At 39.8% G+C, this 23,401-nt stretch overlaps 1 protein-coding gene across 1 annotated transcript in view; it reads right to left on the reverse strand.

Annotated features, from left to right (window-relative positions):
* LOC111147659 (serum/glucocorticoid regulated kinase 1) overlaps nucleotides 1–20,121 on the reverse strand; it is a 109,564-nt gene extending 89,443 nt beyond the window's left edge. The window contains exon 1 of the mRNA XM_022503858.1: nucleotides 20,031–20,121. Coding sequence (XP_022359566.1) covers nucleotides 20,031–20,099 — 69 coding nt within the window. The 5' untranslated portion in view covers nucleotides 20,100–20,121. The remainder of the gene's footprint in view (nucleotides 1–20,030) is intronic.
* Between the last annotated feature and the right edge of the window lie 3,280 nt (nucleotides 20,122–23,401).

Consider the following 23,401-nt stretch of genomic DNA (forward strand, 5'->3'; position numbering starts at 1 on the left):
CTTGATGTAATTTAAAAAGTTACTTCTAACAAAGGTATTTTGAGCCTAGGAATAAACAGAAACAACATTCATATAAACAATTACAATACATGATATATTAGAGAGGAGTTTATTAGTTCTAGGTATTACCACATCCTCTGCTCCTTCTGAAGAAAAAAGAAACCAATAAAGTGACTGTCATATTGGCCACAAACCATTAAACTACATTTAGGCACCTATGAGAGGGGATAGTATGAGAATTCTTCCCATACTTAATCTTCATTAGCGATCTGACAACTTTTTGAGGGACATTTCATTGTAAGATATTCACAGAGAATCCTGGGTCAGCAGCAGGGGGAAGGCTGAGATGAACATGGATACATGATACATGGCAGGCATTTCAAGGGACAAGGTGAGATGAGTTTGCTTGAAGCCGAAGGCTCCTATGGCAGTGTGACAGAAAAGAAGTCTGCAGAAAAGAAGTCTAAAACTAAACATCTTTTCCGGTGTAAAACATAATTTCCATGAAATCAGTTTTTCTAATTGGCAAAGAGGTGTTTCCAACCATTTTATGAAGAAGAATTACATTAGCTCATCCTCAAAGGCCCCTTAACAAAAGGGCGAATGTGTATGCAGAGTTGCCTTGGGGGAGCCTCCATGACCCATAAGAAGAATTGCTCTAAACCAAAAGGCAGGCAAAAAAAAAAATAATCCATAAAATTACAGACGTGGTATTGAGAAATACTAAATGCTTTTTCTTATACTAGAATTACTTGTTATCTGAACAACTTTTTTCTCTGTGTTATGTTTTCTAGACTTTTAGTAATTTTCCTTGGTCTCTGTCTCATCATTAAGGAAGACCAAGTTAACACTAGAAAATGTTCATAAGCAGGAAACCACATTTTATTCCATCACTCATAAACCACCACTCAGAATAATCAGTGTCAGTTTAGTTATAGCAACAGATGTAAAAACACACATAGTAACTACAAAGGCTCTTTATAATGTCAGTTTAATTTAAACCTTAACCTCAGATTTTTTCCACAGATACAGTGAGAAACCACAAGGATCCTCTGTCCTAATGCTCCTTGCATACACTGCAATAAAAGTTCTTGTTTTGGAAATAGAGAAACCTTCTGAGTCAGCAGTCCTAGCCCACTGTGTTGGCCACGGTCACACCATATGTCCAGTACGTTAGCCTTCTTAGGGTCCACGGGAACCCGTGCTCCCCTCCCTCACCCATTATTTTCCCCGTGGAGTTTCGGCTATACATTTCAGATGGAAAGTGGGTTGTGTACTAAAATTGCGAACCACTTTTTAAAAAACCCTTTAGAAAATGGCAAAGAATTTAAACAATATTTACTGAGTCTTCACTATGGGCAAGGGAGTGTGCTCCTTACTTAGAGGGATAAACAGATGTATAATTGAATAAACATTCACTATGCAGGAAGTGTACAGTCTAAAAGAGTGTTGTTTGACAGAAATAAAATGTGAACCACATATGTAATTTTAAATACTCCACTAACATCATCAAATCAAGTAAAAAGAAAGATAGAATTACTTACACATATAATTTATTTAACTCAATATGTCCAGAATACTATTCTTTCAAAATGTCATCAATATAAAATTATCAATGAGGTATATCATATTCTTTTCTTTTCTTTTTGTACTAGATCTTTAAAGTCTGGTATGTACTTTATGCTTTAGCACATCTCAGTTCAGAATAGTCACATTTTAGGTGCTCCATTTCACACGTAACTGGTGGCTACAATGTCGGACTCTATGGGTCTAGAAGGCATAGAGGCAGAAATGACCATAGTATAAGCACTATTTGGTTTAGGGAAAGAAGGAATTTTCCATAGAGTTCCATGAGGTCCTATCGAGGGGTGTGTGTGTGTGTGTGTGTGTATTATTGCTTCTTCTTTTTTTTTTAATTTTTATTTTTATAACTCTCCAAAGTTATCCCCTACATTCAGGTCTCTGCTCCAGTCTCACAATCGATATGCTATGTCTCACAAACTCCCCACTTCTTCCCATCCCAGTCTTTACATAAGCAGAGCCTTGCCTGGAGCTTCTTTGTTTTGACTCGTCATTACTTCTAGCATATAGCATGGTGCTTGGCAGATACTCCTCAGTAAGTACATCTGAGTGAACAAACAAATAACTGCGGAAAACACACAGGGAAGAAGAAGATGGGAAGGAAGAGGAAAGGTCCAACAGGCCATTCTGTTGCCGAAGACCTTGGGCATGAGCTTATAGGTTTGTAATTAATCCTGTGAGCACGCCAGATCCACACCTGTCACTTTCGTATTAAATGTTATCTGCAGCTCGGCCACACATGGGATGTTTGGGAGTGAGGCGAGACAGACAGTGGCGAGCCCTGTTAGAAATCTTCTGAAGGAGTCTCAATGAGAATGCATCAGGTCCTCTACTGTAGGAGAGTGGTAGCTATATGCATTAGTTACACATCGCACCAAGAGAGCAAACTGTTTTGCAGAAATAGTACCTTCTGAGAGGTGAAAAGACCTTTTGTCATTTTACAGATGGGGCAAATGAGACTCAGATAAGTTAAATAACTTTCCTCTAATTAAACCTTAGGGTTCACCACTCTGCAAAAATGGATTTTGTTACAAAAGGAAGGGCAGGTAGAGATTGCGTGTTTTAAGAGAAGAGATCATTTTACAAACATTTAATTAGTAGTTACAGAAAAGTGGGGGAAAAAGATGAAAAGGATCCAAAATTCATTAAAGTTATGAAAGGAATGGTTTTAAAAAGTTTTTGACACAGGACAAAACTGACCTTATACATGAAGCTGGTCAAAGATTCATTCAGTCAAGGATTCTGATTTAGCAAGTCACTTAAATACTTCTATTTTCTAACACCTTTAGAAGTATTACCAATACATCTTCACAATGATCAAAATGCCAAAGGCTTCCCATTTGACAGAATGCAAAAAGACCTAAAGAAGGAAATTAAATGACAGTACCATGGCCAAAGTATTCTGTGACTCATATGTTGTCTTCCAAATTAGATAACTTGTGTTTTTCTAGGCTGTGTTTTCAGCTGACCTTCATGTTTTCAGTCTGAATGTTTCAGAAGGAGAGAATATTTTTAATTTTATAAGAATTAAGCTCTGACAATTTATACTTCAGATCTAGACAAGGTAAAATGGTTTATAATTTGCCAGTTTCTAGTAAGTTGTAAAAGTCTTTCTATTTCACTGGGAAAGATTCATAAATTTTTAAAATTTTAAATAGTTGCAACTAACTAAGATAATCTTATAAAGAAGTATTAGACTTAATTTCATAAGGCTTTGCTGGTCATAGCATCCCTAAATGGCAGAATCTTTAGATTAGAGGTAAACAAAGATATTAGAAGGTATACTGGTCGAACTACCATTAAAGAAAAAAAAAATGAGCTAGGCTATATGGTTGACATCACAAAATTAAAAGATCCTTGATTGGATAGAAGTTTGACTTTAGGCCAGTTGTTTTTATAATGTGGAGATCAAACTTTGATATAAAACCTTTAAACCTCAAGATTTGGTAACATTTACTTTAATAAAAACTTGCATTTTAATGTTAAAAAAAACCAACCCAAAAGTCAGATCACTTACTACAAGGTTACAATTAGACTTGGAATCCACATGGACTGTTTTTTTTGGGTTTCTGTGTGTGTGTGTGTGTGTGTGTGTGTGTACGTGTGTGTGCGTGCGCGCGTGTGTGTGTGTGTTTGTGTGAGTTAAGAAAAGTCAATAATATAAAACCAACCCAAGGAAACCTGGATATTAAGGTGATTTATCAAGACACTGGAAGCATAAATCAGATGTAATTATCTGATTTTCAAAATCTAGTCATCTTTACCTCCTGAAATGGTCTCATAATTCTTTGATGATGCAAGGCTGAGAAGCGCTTATGTCCAACTGAAATGTGGATGAGGAAAGATAAATGGTAGTTCTGACTAACAGTTTGAGATGCCAATATTCCTCTTGAGGAGTTCCCTTATTGACCTCACGGGGAGAATAAAAGGCATCCAGTTCTTGGGAATTTAGCAGCACACATTTCAAAAGCTTTACTTTTGTATCTACTGGTAATCAGAAGGAAGGTTTAGGTCTTTCTGAATCTTCTTCCAGACTTGTGGTTGTACATGGTAACTCAAGTCCTGAGCAAAAACAAGCAAGGAACCCTGTAACAGTAAAGCTTATCGTCACCTCCTACCTCTCAGTCCTCCTAATCCCTCATCTCATCTTTATTTTCCTTAGTCATTCCCCATCTAATAAAGTGTGTTTTATTTTTTTATTGTGATAAAATACACATGATGTTGTATATACATAATGTACACTATAATATACATAATAAATCACATTTACCATTGTAATCATTAAATGAGCAATTCAGTATATTCACATTGTTGGACAAATCACCACCATCCTTATCCAGAACCTTTGCATCTTTCCAAACAGAAACTCTTATTCATTAAACCCATTAACTCCTCATTCCCTTCTCCCCTGGCCCTAGCTCCAGGAAGCCACAATTCTACTGTCCATCTCTATGAATTTGACTACTCAGTGTACCTTATGCAAATGGAATTAAGACCTTCTTTTGAGAGCTATCAGGAGCCACTGAAATGTAGTAAGCATAGGCATATCATGCTCCAACTTGTGCTTTAGAAAGCTCTTCTAGTCTGAAGTTTGGAGGGTTCTGTGGGGGCAAGATTGGCAGCAAAAGGGCAGTTATGCAGTGGTGGCAGTTCTCCAGGGAAGAATGAAGGTGACTTGAACTAGGCAAATGGCAGTGCAGACTGTCAGTAAGTATATGGAAGCAGGAGCCAAAAGTTATTTAGAGGGTAGAATGCACAAAAGTGGATTCCCTTCTACTCCTAGACCAAAGAATCTGAGGATGCTAGCATGACAGCAAAAAGTTCCTTCCAAGTTTCTGAAGTTCCTAGGCTAACAGACAGTGAGCATGGAATGTCCAGGGAAAACCCACAACAGTTGCCAGAAAAGTCACATGATGTAATGAAGGAGAATCTCAAATGTTGTCAACAGACAATGGGCCTTCTTATCTGTGTGACCAAGGAAATTTACTTAATCTTTCTGATGCTCGGTATCCTTGTTGCAGAATCAAGGCTAAGGATACCTGCACTCCTGAGCTGGGAGACACAAGGGAGAAAAAACATCATTGAATGTGTTCCAAATTAAGTGCTATGAAAATGCTACTTGTGAGAGCATATTAGAACCAATCAATAAAAGGTAATTAGTATGCTAAATCAGTATTTACAGAGAGTTGAAGAGGCATTTGAAGAAAGAAATCTGGGCAATTTATAGCAGCAGGGTAAACTCCATGGATCACATAGAACTACAGCTAGCTACAGAAAAATAAGTAGAATTTAGCAAAGTGTGTGCTAAGGATGAGGAGTGAGCAAAGGAGGAACTCTCAGGTGGAAGAAGAGTAAAAAGGATGAGATGGAGGCCCACCCAGTTCATTCCTGAGCTACTAGCGTCGGGGAGCTATGCCAAGGAGCATAGGGGATAAGGTAAAATATGCTGGATGTATCCAGAATAGGAAGGACTTTCAAAACTATCCAAAGTGGTCAGTTGACATAAAGTAAAATTTGTAAAAAGTATGGTCCCTAACATTATTATTATGCTCTGGTTTAGTAAACCACTTAAAAAAAAAAAAAAAAAGACTCCCAATCTGGAAAAAGGATTCCCAATCTGGAAATACTCAATATTTGAATATGTCTATTTGTTCTAGTTTCAAAGAAAGAATTAGGACATTTCCTTCTGACAGGGTTTGGGGCCTTTGGTAATTTTTCCAATCTCTGTGACTTTTTTTGCCCTGAGATAGGTGGGGGTGAATAATGTAATTTAAACGAAAGCATTTTAGCATCTGCTTTTTCAAAAGAGCCCCAAATATCTTAATTCTTCACAAAATAAAATGCTTCAATTAAAAAAAAGAAGAATATAAATCAAGAAGAGGAGAAAAACAAAACAAAACAAAACAGTAGATATCAGAGAGTAAAAGACTGTATTGCCACAAAGAAGGATCTTGGCTTCTAAGGTCAAGTTTGCCACTTCTCTATATGACTCTGGGGAGGTTCTTTCTTCTTTTACTGCCTTGTTTCCTCAGGAAAACTTACTACTATGGGAAAGCTGTTAATCTGTCTAAAAGTGCTGTGATTTCTTCATGGGAAAGTTAAGGAGGAGAAAGTCAGGGAAGAGTAGATGTGGAGAAAAGAGTAAAGAAGTTTTATTAAAGAGTCCAAAAAAATGGGCGTGGCTTGCACCAAGTCTGTGAAGATAAAACGAGGGGAATTAAAAAAAAAAACAAAAGCAAAAACAAAAATCTATTTTAGAAGTCAACTCAGTAGGATGTGTTGATGAATTACATTAATGTTGGAAGAAATGAAGGAAGAATAATAATTGGTAAGTTTCTGGCTCTAGCAGATTAGTGGACAGTAGTTTCATTTACTTGAGATTGGGAAAATAGAGAAAAGAATCAAATTACAAGGGAAGAAAAATCAAGAGTTCAGTTTTGGATAGGATTAGTTTAAGGTGTCCACGAGACATTTCAACAGGAACATCAAGTAGACATTTGGGAATAGAGATCTGACATTTAGTGAAGTGATAAATTTAAGAAAGATACAGATTGTATTTAAAGCCTGGGAATGAATGAACTGGTGTATTGCTGGGGAGGGGGAAGCTAAAGGAGAGAATACATGGGAAAGTGAGAAAGATGGAGAATCAGAATTAGAGTGTAAAGAAAGACAAAGTAAGGGGGAGAGAGGCCAGTGAACCATGGCTGGAGACTGGGCCACTCCCACATTAGAAGTAAGGGAGAGCAGGAGAAGGCTGGAAGGAAACAAGGAAATAGCCTAGAGGTAAGAAGAGAACCTGGACAGTGTTGAGGCACAGAAGCCACCACAGAGGCTTCATGGTGGGAATGGTCCCCGGGAAAGCCTGTGGAGAAAGGGAAAGTTAAAAGATAAGGAGGGCTGGGCTGCCTGGGTGACTCAGTGGGTTAAGCCGCTGCCTTCAGCTCAGGTCCTGATCTCAGGGTTCTGGGATCAAGTCCCGCATCAGGCTCTCTGCTAGGCAGGGAGCCTGCCTCCTCCTCCTCTCTCTCTCTCTCTCTCTCTCTCTCTCTCCTTGTGATCTCTCTCTCTGTCAAATAAATAAAATCTTAAAAAAAAAAAAGATAAGGAGGGCTAAGTGTCTGCAGGACAAAGGAAATACAAATGAAAAAGCTTGATCTCAGGGTTAAAGAAAACAGAGGGATGGACTGTCTTGCAATACAAGCTTTTGAGACTTTAATAAGAAATAGTTTCATGAAAGTGGAGCAATTAAAGGATTTTAAGGAGTATTTCAGAGTGCTCATGAGTTCCATGGTCATGCTTTTGAATACGCAAATGAATTCCAAGTCTTCACTTGGTAGAACATGGTAGATTAGAAAACAAGACTTGGCATTACATTCAGATAGAATCTCATCAATAAGTGATCATGTGTTGGTCATAAGGGTTTGGGTATCTGTTTCTCTGTCCGTACCTTGTGCACATGGAGCCAAAAAAGCAGAGTAATTTGGCATCATTTGATTTAATGGGATCCTGTACAAATGAAGTACTATTTCGGTGATGAAGCCAGCCCTCTGGGGTGGCTCTAGGGATGAGTATCTATAGAAGAGAAATTAATTATGTTCACTAGTTCCTAAGCCTCTGGAAACCACTAAATAACTCAGTAAAAGCGTAAACCTGCTGACCAGGAAGAAGTCTTTTGAGAAATGACCTTTAAGCAATAAAATCCAAAAGCAAAGAGATTTAATAGCAGCATGTCTCTAAATGGACTCATGAGGAAAATCACAACTTATACCATAACAAAAAGTGTAGAATGGTAGGCTAAAAAGACAAGCCAGAATTTTAAGGTCATCTTCATAATATCTTACATTTTGGGGCTCTAATATGTCCCAGACATGAGGGTTAAATGCTTTACATGCATTCCATAATTTAATCCTCTCAACGGTTCTATGAGTTCTGTGTTGTTATTAAACCCATTTTATAGATAAGCCAATAGAGGTAGAACATTAAATAGCATGCCCAATGTTACAAAGCTTGTAAGTAATGTAGGTAAGAGTCCACCTGGGTTTGTCTGATCCTGTATTAGGAGTCCTTAATATCTTTCTCCTATGAGGGTTTGAGTGTTTCTACTTTTTGAGTGCAACTGGAAATGTCTTGATTATAAGAGGTTATAGATTAACTCAGTACAACTGGGTACAGTTTGGAAAATTATGTAGTTTTAGTGGAACAAATAGAAACATCCAATAATCTCACTTTGCACTCTTCTCATTGAGAGGTGGAATTTATTCCTTCCCTTAAATGTAAACCGGCCCTGTGACTCTTTTGATGAGCCAAATGCAGTGAAAACAGCACTATAAACTCCAAATCAGAACCTTACAAGATGGGCAACTCCTGCCACTCTCATAAAGCACTTGTCTCAGAAGCCAGCAAACATCTACGTCCAACTACCTTATGACCATGATGGAAGGAGCCCAAGCTACATGGAGAAAGAAAGATGCCAAAAGAGGGGAGCAATAAGGCTCTAGGGTATGAGATTGAAGCTTTCTGTGACTTTCTGGCCCAGTCCAGCCCCCTGTTGAACACAGCCAAGGAATGACCCAGCCAAGGAATGACCCAGCCAATGACATGGAGCAAGACTATCCTAATAAGTCAACCTGAACTCCTAAATTATAGAATCCTGAGAAAAACAAATTGGTTGTTTCGATCATTAAGTTTGGGTATCTTGTAACACAATAATAGATAACAAATTTAGTACAGTTTGACACGATCTGGAGTATTATAATATATTTTAAGGGGACAAGCAGAAAACATTCCTATAGTTTTACTTTGAGTCCAAGAGGCTTACATTTTACATCTGAGATAATAAAACTACAGTTTAAAAGTTAGCTCTGATCCAGTGATCACTTTCATCTGGTCTGAGGCACGTATTTTCAAGAAGAAAAGCTAATAGAGAAGCACTTCATAATTTAGAACTAGATTTCTTCTGTGTTTGCTGTTTTATCAGCATAGCAATGCATTAGTATAATATGCCATCTTACTTTTGAAAACATCTGAGGCAGTTTACAACGAGATACTCAAAACAAGAGAGTTAAAATAAAAATACAAGATTAAAACCAAATTTAGCAACTCAGAAGTTATTTCTACAGATTGGTCTAATTTGTTCACTGAAATTTACCTTTAAATTTAGCTTTGAGTTTCCTGGCAACTGAGGCAAACCTGTGGGATTATATCATGCTAAATGTGGTTTCTTTCAGAAAAGAAAAATCTTTAACCTACAGTTAAATTATAAGAGCAATTTATTATGTGGCTCTCCTCACAGGGAATAGTAAATGACAGAAGAGACAATGACTTTAAAAGCAATGCCATCTGGAATATAAATGTGTCTCAGACTTGAAGTCTTAGCATCTGCCTCTGTTTAAAACAAAATAAAATTTTAAAAAAGCAATAAAATGGAATGGACTTGGTGTTTTTAGTGTTAACTCTTCTCTTCTCTCCCTCTTAGATCAGCTTCTTTATATATATATATATATATATATATATATATATATATTCTTTATATATAACTTCTTATCTTTTTGTTTTAATAAAGACTCATTGATTACATTCCAGGAGCCAAGCTCTGAGGACATCATTGCAAGCAAGAGAGAGCACAAGCCCCTCCCTCAAAGAGACCAGAGTCTAGGAGGATATTAATTAATGATAAGGATATTTATTAAATAGCTATATCAATATGTGATTATACATTGACAAGTGCCATTAAAAAAAAAACTACAGGAAGCTACAAAGAGTATATGACAGGGAGATGTGATCAAAGTTCCTGGGGTTAGGGTAGGATGTGAACAGTGAAGGAAAATATACTTTCTTATATTTGCATTTCTATCATAATGCCTGATACACACAAGTGTAAATTATACTGGTTCTTAATAATGAAAAACCTTCACCCTCCCCCACAAGTGTGAGTTTCAACACTAAATCTGAACTGCTATTGGAAGATAATGACTTTAGGAAGGAAGACATAGCTAGAAATGTTCATTGCCCTGATTTTTGGAAAAGAATAAAATGTATAATGTAAGAGCTAATTGTCAAGATATGGGATGAAAAAAACATTACACATCCTGGAATTCTATGTGATCGAGATTAAGTCTGAAGAGTTACTCTCAAATGCCTGATTTAAAGCACTCGTTTCATGCTAGAAGACTAGTTATTAGCAATGGCTTCACCACCATCTTATTACTGGCAATGTGAGAAGGTGTGGGCCCTTTCATGGAAAAGTTGACTGATGGACAAATAAATTAGATATGACTGCTTTGCCAAAGCTGATAACTAAGGCCCTGCATACAGTAACTGCTGGGTCCTAGTTCTTATGTAACACTTAATCTTTGAGCTCGAGTGGTTGAAAGAGAAAACAGTTATATTGATATTCTTTGGAGAAATTCATTTACACATGGGTATTATTTAGTTGTAAGCTCTTAAATGTTATATTAGACATTCCATCAGCTATCCAGTTCTTCCAGCTTTATTACATAAAAACTTAGCAGCAATATTTTCCAGTTATCACTCACTTCCCACTTCTTCCACATTACTGTCTTTAAAACAATTAAGATAATTTTGCCTGCCAAACCTCTGCCTCACCTGATATTCTTCAGTGTTAAAGATTTTCTGCAATATTTGTTTCCCAGAATTTACTCATATTTTCAATAAAGTAAAAATTTCTACTTTAGAGCCCATTCTGTTGGGGATGTTCCATTGCAGATATAAATGAGGCCTCGATGGTAAAGAAAAAACTGAAGGTTGAATTAGCCCCCCCTTTTGTATATTAAAGTCTTAAACCCAGAAACTCGAATATTTGGAGATAGGATCTTTACAGATGTAATCAAGTTAAAAGGGGGTGGGCACTAATGAGGTGTGACTGATATCCTTATAAATGTCCTTATAGTTATCCTTATAAAGAGGGGAAATTTGGACTGATACATATAGAGGAAGGAGGATGTAAGGATGCAGGGAGAAGGGGTGCCTGGGTGGCACAGTCCATTAAGCATCCAACTCCTGGTTTGGGCTCAGGTCGTGACCTTGGGGGTCTTGGGATGGAGTGGAGCCCTGTGTTGGGCTCCACACTAAATGGGGAGTTTGTCCCTCTCTCCCTGCCCCTCCCCCCACTCGCTCCTGCTCTTTCTCACTCTAAAATAAATAGATCTTAAGAAAAAAAGAAAAAGATGCAGGGAAAAGATGATCATCTACAAGCCAAGGAGAGGGGCCTGGAAGGAAATCCTTCTCTCCCAGCCTCAGAAGGAACCAACCCTACTGATACCTTGATCTTAGACTTTCAGCCTCCAGATCTCTGAGACAATCAATTTCTGTGGCTTAAGCTACCCAGTGTGTCATTTTGTTATGGAAGCCTGAACAGACGGGTACAACTCTTATTTCCCTGTGAAAATCAAAGACAATTTTTAGATATTTCTTATTTCTCACTTAAAGATGGATTAGAGATTCTGTGATTTCCCTCCATGAACGAATTGCCATAGATGCCTTTGACATCTCTTAACTCCTTAAGCTTTATCATTGCATTCAATATATTCTTCAGGAAATTGTTAATATCTCCACTCACCTGTTCTTGTTCATCATGGTACAATTGACGTAAAAGACATGAGTATTCCTAGATCAAACTGCCCAACTTATTACTAATTTTTAAAATTATTTACACCTAGTATTATAAAAATGGCAAACTAGTCATCAGAATAGAACCCAGTTTAAAGGTTATTGCTCAAATCCAGCTTCTGCCAAACCTAACTAAACAAATACGTCATTGCATTACCGGTTTTAAAGTATATTCATTCATTAAGGCATAAGCTTCTAATTCTTTCACACTTTTATTTGTTGGCATGCAAACAGCACTACTTAGAAACAGTGGAAATCATGCCAAGATTTTCTTTAATTCTTACTTTCTCTCTTTATCAATACCTTCTCTATTTAACTAGGTAATTATATTACAATTACCAGGACACCTCCTCCCCACACCATTTGATTAAGTTCTCTTTATTGATTCATTAAGTATATCTTGTTGAGTGTCTACTGTGTACCAGAAACTCAGAGCTGTGAACAAGTCAGACATGATCTCTGCCCTCAGGGAGTTTATATTCCAGGTTTCAGAGAAACTCTATGAAACTAGAGAGTTCATTTTTAATGTACTTATTGCTAGACCAAATCTCCACTGTTGTGCCTCTTAGCTTTACCCCAATCTTTTTAACCACCCTAAAAGCTACATATTCATAGTTTTCTGTCTCAAAAATTTTTTTCTGTGATATAACCCAAATTAATGCTGGTCCAAAAAGATTCAGGATTCAAAAGAAATTCGATCACTTTTCAGAAAGATCATTCTATGGAAGAGATTATAGTTGTGACTAATAAGCACTCAAAATAAAGATTCTTATTTATTTTTAATTCTCAAACTATTAACTTAAATTTTTTTTCCTCAGTATATTTTAATGTTGGTCCCACATGGACTTGAACCTTAAAATCTTTGAACTATTTAGGGACCCATTTCACTTTGCTATTTCTAGAAACTAAAATCTTGATCTGTGGTGGTCTTTCATCCTGGCTGAACTCTCTGTAGCAGACTCAGAAATGGAAAGATATTCCTGTTGCCCTTGGATTAGAGGAATGAGAGTTCTGGGTTTTCTATGGCATGTGAATCCAGGAATATTTCAGTTTAGGCTTTTGTCTCCTTTACTTTGATGGGAACTTACCTTTTACAGATGAGAGAGAGGGTGGGGAGAAAGAAGAAGGAGAAGGAGGAGAGAAAGAGGAGGAAGAAGGGGAGGAGGTGGAAGGGGGAGGGGGAGGAGGAGGAAAAAGAGGAGGAGGAGGAGAGGAAGGGGAGGAGGAGGGGGGAAGATGAGAGGGGATGGGGAGAGAGGAGAAGAGGAGAGGAAGAACCACACGGTCCACCATTTCCCCAAGCAAACGGCATTTTGGGTGAATGCCCTGACCTAGGAAGGGAAAATAGATCAAGGTGACCCCAATGCTATAAAAATAGCTAAGTGGACTCTTCCCAGAAAAATACCACAGCAGGTTCCATAAAGCAATTAGAGTAATATTTTGGCATCTTGCTTTACCAAGGGGGACATTCTCCTACCGTCCTAGTTACAGCCTTGATTTTCATTTTCCTTTGTTGTAAATGCTTAGGAAATTGTTTTAGAAGGCTGCAAAGCAATAGGTGTGAGCGTAAACAAACTCTAACAGTAATCCTGTCTCCAAGTGTTGGAATAGCTGCATGAGGAAGCCAGAGCAGCACCTAACTTGCCTGGTCTGCTTTTCCTTACCATCTTCCTCCCACCTCACTCTCCTCTGCCTCCCGCACAGAATGGTATAAAATTTGCAGCCTGACTCTGCAGTCTGCCAGGGAAATCTGGCCACTTGCTGGTGAGCTGACCCTTAGACCACGGACCAGGGTACATCACTGTGACTGCCTTCTCGTTGCTGGGCCAGGAAGAGGCCCTGAGAAGAAGGGCCAAGGTGTTCTGCCCGACAGGAAGGACATGGATCTCCAGGGAGATTGTACATATTCCTTCGGTTAAAGCTCTTTGGGAAAACTGCCCTGTGAACTGAACTTTCTTAAACCCCATGGAAAGAATAAAGGTCCTTATTGTGGTGTTGGTGAGAAGTCAATTAGTCCACACTCAGACAAGCTGACAAGCTAGAATCTGAGGTGCTAGTCAGTCAGAGGGCAGGTGACAGTGTCTTCCTGGTAAGTCAGGAGTCTACTCCTTATCTGCCAATGTTAAGAATATTAACTTTTTATACCTACGGCTGAAACTTAAAACTGGTGTGTGTTTAAAAAAAAATGACACTTTAAAATCTGCCTCCACAGTATTTCTTCTAGTGAACTATCTTTAGCTTGACCTAAATTACTGATTAAATTTTTCTACGAATCCAATTCTCCTACAGTTCTTTCCTTTATGTTTTTATAATCGGACCTCTTCGGCAGGGGGTGGGACATGCGTTTCAATGGCTGCCCACCCCCATTTTAGTTTTGCTTTGTCTCAAGAAGCATTTGCAGATCATCAAATATGGGGGAGCTTGGAATATTTCTTATTCTGGTGTTAGATATGGCACCAGCACATTAACACTAATTCTTCAAAAAACGAAACCTTCAAGGAACTCCGCTACACTTTCCACTCAAAATATTTCCCAAGCACTGTAGCAGAGTGAGAGCCTAAACAGTATCGGGCTTTCTCGAGAGCTGCTAGGGTGCCAAAACATGGAGTCCATGAGAATGGTGCTTCTCCTGCATGCCGCCATACTGGAGACCCAACTCCCCTGCCCAGCCACACCAGACCAGCTGAACTTGCCCTTGCTCCAGGCCAACCCCTCAACAACTTAGTGGTCAAAGTGGAAAAAGCATCTTGAGGTCAACTTCTTCATACTTGGTGGCTCCTAAAACCACATGGAAAAATGATAGCTGGAAAGATGGTGGTTTTTTTTGTTTGTTTTTGTTTTTGTTTTTTTAAATTCCAGGTGGAGAATACATAATGTAAATACTACATAATACTGAAGTCAGATTTATATTCATGTACAATAAAGCAAAGTAGTCAATCTTACTGCATCTGTCTCGATTGACCTAACAGGGAAAGAAAGTATTACAGAAAAGAGGCTGTGGAGTGGACACTGCAGCGGCAAACAAGATGAGGTCAAGTCTCCCAAAGGACCTGCCAGCTATTAAGCATAGTGACAACTTGTCTTTGAACCAGATTTAAGGTATTTTTCAAAGTCTTCATTTATTTATAATCCATATCTAAACAGAGAGGAAATTAAAATGCATTAGACTTCTAAGTCATTAATCTCTCTCAAGAAAAAAAAACAGGGAGGAAGAGGACAAGACAATGACTTAGGGACAAGTTAACAAAAGGATTCATTCATTCATTTTGTATATACTTTCATCTAACAAATTTGGTTTGACAAGTAAGGGATCTGATGAACAAGATCATGGGTTCTCTGTCCTTAAGGACCTTCCTGCCCTGTGGGAGCTATGGGTGAGTAAACAGTCCTGATGTTACCACGCAGGGTGAGCAGGACCACATGCTATGCTGTGGGAGCCCACACAAGAAGGACTCAAACAACTCGGGTTTTAGCTACCTTGGAAGAAAGCACAGTAGGAAGCACTATGGTGCCAGGAAGTATGATCAAATATATCTTGGAGACTTCAGATTTGTTGGAAAGCATTCCTCCTACCCTTGGGAGTCGCTTGGAAAATGTTAACTCTCCATAGCTATGGCCAAAAGCTCCCCACAAAATCCTCTTTGGATCATCCTCACAGTAGTTTCCAATGGGGAGAGCCAACCCTGAAGCAGTGTTAGCATCATGGTAGTGCACTCTAGAGATGTCAATGGAAAGATTGGTGGAACTAGAGATGACTCCTGAGTTTGAATTCTGTTACCCCTCTTAATAACACCATGACCTTGAACCAGTTACTTAACCTCTCTGAAGCTCTGTGTCCTTGGCCGTAAGATGGGCGTAATCAAAGATTCTGAGGATCACACTAGTAAAGTACTTTGAACAGCCCCTGACGCTTAGTAAAAGCTCAATAAATGTTAACCCTCCAGGAAGACATGGAGTATTTCACATCGGTAGAAGATCTTTGTTATCATTCCAATGTAATGCTTTAAGCAGATATAATAGGACAGTAAGAGGAAATGCATGTAAAGGAATGCTGTTAATGGAACAGTGGTGGAGAATAACCACTTCAGAGGAGCTAAATTTCACCCATCAGCTCTGCCAGGATAAACAACATAATTGGGCTGAGAACCTTCGCTTTGTTCCCTGACATGTTTAGAGAAAGGAGGAAGCTAGGGCTGTAGTACCTCTTCACTTCTCCTCTGATCATGCTGGACTGGTTAACGCCAACAGGCAGGGTGGACAGTGGTTAAGGCTACGGGCTGTGGAGCCAAGCACTTGGATCCAAACCCTGACTCTGCTGCTAACTGGCAGTGTGCCCTAGGACTGCTCTCTCCACCTCCATACTCCTCAGTTTCTTCACCTGTGAAATCGGGATGCCGATAGCATCTATCTTGGGATTTCTGTGAGAACTTACATACATAACCATACTTAAGACTCTGAGAACAGTGCCCAGCAAAGTTAGTGTTGTATAAGTGATGGTGATTATAAAATTTGTTATTATTAAAGAATAATACAATATAAGGAAATTGTTCAAATGCACAAAATCATGAAATATTGGGTCCAGACAAAAGTGTCTTGTCAAAGCTGGTGGTCACCAGGCAGTTAATTCTATGAAGATGAGAGCTGGATTTTGATTAAAAAATGAATGGACAAGGCATGAAGCCCTGAACTAGTTAGAGGGCATGATGAGGAGGAAAGCATACTAGATCTGGAAGTGAAAACCCTGCCCATGTGAGCAGCGCTTAGCCGTATTCTATTCTGAGCAGGTATCTTCTCCTTCCTGATACTGTTTACTCATCACTAAAACAGGGAGGTCAGTGAGAGCATTTCTAAGGTTCACTCCAAATCCAAAATTCTATGTAGCCAGATAGCCTCTGAAATTTACAGAAGACAGTTTAATTATGGCTACCGAAGTCTTTTTTACAGACCTAGGATTATCAAGTTGAAGACAATGCCATTTGTTTGTGTTTTCTGAGTCATAATGCAAGAATCTGAACTATGAACACATCTTAAAATCCATGAAAATGGATTATCTTTAGCACAACTGATAACTTTTAAAGCTGTCGGATTGGGAGAATAAAACTGATAAGGACATCTTCTCATTCACTTTAAGTGAATCTTTACAGACTCAGACTAAAACATAATCCAAAGATATCCTAATGCTAACTTGTCATTAACATGGAGAGATTGGAAGTAGAACTCTTATGGAGTTTAGCTTAGCAATTCTCAGCTAAATGAAATTAAGCTGATTTAGTTGAGCTTTTGAGACATGAGAGTGGAAAGCATAAGTCCAAAGGATTTGGGGAAATTGCACCAAGACTGCCTTTCTCCAGACTGTGGGCTGGAAAGGAGCTTCGAAAGGCTTGTCTGCCTGCTGAGGGTCGGCTGCCTTCAGAAGTTTGATACATTGGATAGAGACACAAAGATTTCACTTGGAAAAAAAAGAAAAAAATATTTTGTGGTGGAAAATTAAAAAAAATGTGGGAGGATGATTTGAAATCAAAAGTCTGGACTAAGAACACAGACTTTGGGTTAAACAAAGTTTAAATTTTAGCTCTGCTACTTTGTGACCTTGGGCTGGTTGGTTAATCTCCCTGAGCCACACTTTGCATTGGGTTTCTGTGAGGATTAAATGAGATCATTCCCATAAAGTATTTGGCCCTCAACCTCCAGAAGGTAGGAAGCACTAGATAAATGATGGCTATACTTACTCTCCTAAATGAAGGACGGGGCAGGTCATCAATATTCCCCTCTAGTGAGCTTCTCTGTGCTCCCTTTGGAATGTCTCAGAGGCGTCAGAAGCACTCTTTAAGGCTTCTGCAGTCACAGTTTGGGTCCAAACCTCAGTCTTTCTCGTGAGCCCTAAAATACCTATGGGGTTTTTTTTTTTTTGTTTTTTTGTTTTTTGTTTTTCTAAGATCTATTCATGGTTTTACGTGGGCACTGGATAAAGGCTCACTTTGTAAGACTGTCCATCTAGGTTAAAAATAAAAATGCAGAAATGTGTGGAACTCCAACAGTAAAATATAGGGAAAATAGATTATTCTTAGCTGAAAACAAAGACATTCTCGTATATGAATGTATATGTAAATGCATAGAAAAAAGCTGGACTTTATGAACACCAACATGGCCACAACAGTTCCATCTGGGGAAGATTGGGGAAGAGGTGGGATTTACCTGGCATTGTCTTAATGCTTTACACATCTGTTTACATGTTGGTTGTATAATTAAAGCCTAGAAAACCCCCAAAACCAAACAAACAAAAAAGCAAAGCCCAAAGCAAAAGTCATGGTACAAAATGAAATAGACTTTTGGAACTACTGTATACCAGTAGACAAGAATCAAAGAATTTATCTTCAGGGCTGCCCATGACTTCTTACAAAGTCACATTCTGCTGATTTTGCTGTCCTTGAGGAGTAAGGAGACCAGTAAGGAGATTTCTGATTCTATCTCCAGCAACTGATAAACCCAGGTTAGAAAGCAGTTGAAGCTGCCAGCCAGAAAATCTCATTATAGACCTCTTTCTCTCTGCCAAATAGATAAAATCCTGGCTACTTCTTTGCAAAATTCAAGGTCAACGGAGGTGCCAACTGAACACGATTGGTAAATTATGCTTTTAAGCAGAAAGAAATCAGTTAGTAAATTATATATTGATCAGTACATTTTGATAGCCAAGAAAGTAAGTGACAACTTAAAAAAAAAAAAATTCTACTTGACAGCTACTTGGTTGATAAAAAAAATACCTAACTGAGGAGTTGTAAAATATCACCCTCATTCCCCTCCCACCAATACCACTAAATAAATTCATTAATTCAAAGAGAGTAAAGAGTTTAAGCCCTGAATTATGGGCTATGACATGTTTTTTGATTATTAGCAAAACATTTGTTTGCTGTTGGTGATGACTTTTCACGATGGGCCCATTCCTTGGAAAGAAACATTTTGACTGCAGAGAAAACCAAGAAACACTGCAGAGCTCTGAGAAGTTGCACTGACTTGCTTTGGTTCAGCCTGCGGTCTCCACTAGTGAGGGATCTTCAGGGGCAGCAGGAAGGACAGGGTGGTTTTGCCTTGTTGTTAATGCATATGTTTTGGCCCATGACTTGAGGGAAGGTTGTGCTTTAACCATGAGATAGTCAAAGGGAGCCTGTGCCAGCCCTCTAGCTAGGCCTAACTTACTGCTTCCAGAACTGCCTTTCCAGCTTGCCCATTTGGTGCAGGGAGGTAGTCTGGCCCAGTGTGTAATTCATTGTGTTCTGCTGGTGGGTTAAGGGAAGGGCTGTGTGTCAGGCACAGCACAGAAAGGGACCTGAATGAAGGGCGGGAAGAATGAATGGAGAGAGCCATTTTGATGGAATTGCCCTAGGGGATTAAATAGGACAGGGCATCTGGGGGCTGAAAGAAGGTTCTGTTGCTTACAAAACTCTCCCTAAGAGTGCCAGTCATCAGTCTCTTAACAATCATACATTTCTTACCTCCCACTTGTGTATAAATCTGCAGGTTTATGCAGACCACCAGCGTGACAATTACAATGCACTCAGTTTATTGTGAAACACACAAAAAATACCGCTTTCTTTCTTTTTTCCCCTCATTTATAATCAAAGTGATGTTAACAACTATGAATGGAAGAACAAGGAATCAAGGGATAAATATATACAGCAGCATAACCCCATCTTGTCACTTGGATTCAGACTGTCCACTGTTCTTTCAAAAAGAAAGGCAGTCATACCAAGCAACATTGAGGCAATGTGAAATAGAGAATTTAAAAAGCTGGATTCCATCATTTCTGCAAAAGGCCATTCTAGTCCTTTGCTATTTTTACCATTGATAAAGACTCGACAACTTATTGGCTGCATGGCTTTGGGAAGCTAGAAGCTGCTGCTTGTAATGAAGATGGCAATACAGCAGTTGAGACAGAGTCAGTGAAAGGGGTGGAAAAAGTTGAACGCTTCGAAGGTAAGAAAGGAGAGCTACTGAATTAGTCCCTGACTAAATTACTAGCCATAACTGTACCCCAGGCCAATTCTTTTAGACACTGACTGTCATCCTGTGGCTTTGAGAAATTCCCATTCCCGGCTCAAACCCTCTCTAAGGCAGGCAGCCCAGCCCACCCCCACTGTTCAGAGGCGCCCCCACCCACAAATTTGCATCAAGACAGGTATATTTCCCAGCTGGACCAAGGCATCCAGAAGCTCGCCTTTCCTTTGGGAATCTGCAAGACAACCTTTGGCTTATCCCTGGCCAGCAATCAAAAGCATTTCAGAGAAGAGCAGAAAACAAAAGAAACAAACAAAACCCGTCCTTACCCGCTTCTTAAAAAATTGGAAGGCTGAGCATTTCTTGACTGGGAATCCATTCATGTCTTTGTTTACCATTTTCCACAGTAGGGAGTTCACAGTTATAGATCCAGGGTGGCACCGCCTGGTGAGTGCCGCGAGCGGGTTCCCCGGCCGCGCTCCCGGACGTAGGCAGTGAAGACAGAGCGGGATGGAGAACCTGGCGGGGCTTGGGTCCTCACTCACACATCCTGCAGCGTCGTTACCGCAACAACCTCTCCCCGCTCTCAGTTGCCGCGGGCAGTGGCTCTACTCTTCCCATCGCTGCTCCGAGGCGCGGGCATCGGCGCGGCCGGCCCCCCGGGCTGCGGCGGATCCCGGGGAGATGCTCTGCTCTGCGGCTGGCGAGTCGGAGAGGGGCACCCCCTGAGCGCCCCCGGCTACCTGGCGGCTCTGCGGCGAGCGCTCGGGGCCCGCCGCTCGGCTCCAGGTGCTGCGCGCGGCTGGAGGCTGCTCGGGAGGAGAGCTGTTTTTGATCGTGCAAGTTCCAGTGGGAGCTTGTAGTTAAGCAGCTGAGAGAAGGAGTAAGAAAGAGCAGAAGCCGAGGGAGGGAGGGAGGGACAGCCGCGCCAGGGAGGCAGAGGGAGAGAGAAAGCGCTGCTGAAGACGCAGCGCTTCATGAATATCTGAGCAGCCCCGGGAGAGAACAAGCCGGCTCTGGACGCACTGAAAAGCAGTTGACAAGCCCTCAGGAGAGCTACTTTAATAGCGTGTTTTTTTTTTTTTTTTCTTTTTGTTGGTAGGGCCGTTTAAATCAGACTTTCCTGTGAAATGCAGACCCTTTTTGGTTTTATGCTCATTGACGTTCTTTGGATACGTATTCATGAATATAATAAGTCTCTCGGTGGAAATTTAATCAAATTCATTCCCGATCTGTCCAAATGTGGAGAAAAATGAAATAAGGTGCAAGCGTAGGTAGAACAATGGAGGCTCTCATACTAACCGTATAGAACGTCTTCGAGTGTCCTCTCCCCCCTTGTCATCACAGAGTGGCTAACGGTGAAAGCAACTGCCTTTTTCCCTAAAGAAAGGTCTTAAAAAAGAACACAATGGACATATACGAAGTGTCTTATGGTAAAACACACAAAGAACAAGACCAAAAAGTATTCCTGAAACCATCTGATGGAAAGGAAGCCCTGATGAATGACCAAAAAGCCTTTACCTATCAAGTGGAAATCTACCCCCGAAATCTTTACCCATGTCATTCTTTGCACATTAAATTCATTCTTAAAAACACCACTTAATTTGTGTGTGCCCTATTTTCCCATCTTTACTCTTTAATGTTGATATTTTATGGAGACTTTTTAAAAATGAGAGTTGATGGGTAAATGGAGAGAGCAAGGAAAAGAAACTCGGCTTCTGATCTGGCCTGTTCGCATGTCTGTGTGTGAGGCTCTCCGCCAGTTCCCTGACCTCACTGTGCCTCTCAGACAGTGCCTATCCATGACACGGAGGCAACTGTTCATTCATTCTGTCCTTCCTGTTCTCATTCACTTATTTAGTCATTCACTTGTTTGCTGTGTTATTCCATGTATCCATCAGATCAAATCCAAAGGTACCAAGTATCCCCAGGATGAAGAGTCTTTTCATAGTCATGAGGGAGTGTAATCGAAAAATAAGGGGAAGGCACATGCCTACTTGATAAAACAAATGGCCCGCTCGTTAAAAGCAATACCTAGAAGAGAAACATACAAGTCAATTGGGAAGAGATGCATTGATTTCATTGGAGTATAAATCTCTATAGCCAGACCAGGTTTCTTTCTTTTTTTTTTTTTTTTTAGATTAACCAATAGCTCTTGGCTTTTCTTTCTTTCTTTTTTTTTTAAGATTTTTTTTAAATTATTTTTTTATTTGTCAGAGGGAGAGAGAGATTACAAGCAGGCAGAGCAGCAGGCAGAGAGAAAGAGGGGGAAGCAGGTTCTCTGCTGAGCAGAGAGCGATGCGGGGCTTGATCCCAGGACCCTGAGATCATGACCTGAGCCGAAGGCAGAGGTTTAACCCACTGAGCCACCCAGGTGCCCCCCGGACCAGGTTTCTTTGGGAAAGGACAGTGCAATCTTATTTGCTCAATGCTTTGAGATTTCCGGAAGAAAAACGCCATGCAACCAAATGATGGCATTATGACTGAGGGAAAATAAACCATTCATTTTGGAGAGATACATTAAGTTGTCCAAGATAAAAGGATATGTTACTTAATCTACAACGTTGATCAGTTTTGTGGTTCTTCTAAAGAGTTCGCTTAAAATTCTGGTAGTTCAAAGAGAATTTTTGAGGATTGTAGAAATGGTCCCTACCGTGATTATGATAGTGGTCTCATGACTATGCATTTATCAAAAGTCATCAAAGCTTTATATATGAAAGAGGAAGAGCGTTTTGTTGTGTGTAAGTTATAGTTCAATAAACCTGATTTTAAAAAAGCATGGTCATCCAAATGATTTCCTGTTTTGCATCTTTCCTCTCTCCTGAAGGCATTTGAGCAGATACTTACTGAGTTTGAGGGATAGATAGAAGGTGCTCTTTAAGCATCTGTGGGAGAGGGATGCTGGGGAGCCTTGCCTTGATCCTACACTGGCCTAGCATGCATACTGGTTTTAAGTACCCTGTATGTTTACTTGGGGGTTAAGAGGGATGGCTAATAGAAACTATGGGGGAAGAAGTTAGAGTAAAGTTAAGTCCCCTCCTTCCTCCCCACTATACGCTATCCCTTGGAGATGTTGCCACTGTCTCTGAGTCTATGATAATCTTATGCAAGATCCTATGAATACAAATATCAGTAGTTTCTGTCTCTAAGGAAGTTACAGCCTAGTGGAGAAATACACACTGGGCTATGAATGAATCCTTGAACACTACATTGAAAACCAATGACGTACTCTATGTTGGCTAATTGAACATAATAAAAAAAGAAGAAGAACGATATCTAGAGCCATAACTATACCGACATTCCCCCACTTTGGTTTGGAGGGTGGCAAGGTGGCTTAGAGTGGGTAGGGGAGGCCCAGGAAGTCTTTTTTCAAAGGGAGAGTGTGAGTGCAAAGTATTAAAGAAAGAGTAGAAGTTGGCCAGATGAGGGAGGAGAAGCAGAGGGCAAGGGCTCTCTCCTATAGGGCAGGGAGTCTATTACTTGGACCATATTTTGGACTGCAATAAATAGAGACATGTATTAAGTCTGTTAAATCAACACTGTGCTGGCTACTCAGGGAAAGAAGGCATCTTTCATCTCACTCTTAGCTCTATTTTTATAAAATCACCTGCAGGTAGGCCTACAGTGACCACCATGTACTTACCGTCTCCTTTACCAGGCTTATTAGCACTGACGAAGGAGCATAGACTACTGCTTATGG

This window comes from Enhydra lutris, unplaced genomic scaffold (assembly GCF_002288905.1).
Source record: "Enhydra lutris kenyoni isolate GAN:26980312 unplaced genomic scaffold, ASM228890v2 scaffoldscaffold17, whole genome shotgun sequence".
Classification (NCBI taxonomy): Eukaryota; Metazoa; Chordata; class Mammalia; order Carnivora; family Mustelidae; genus Enhydra; species Enhydra lutris.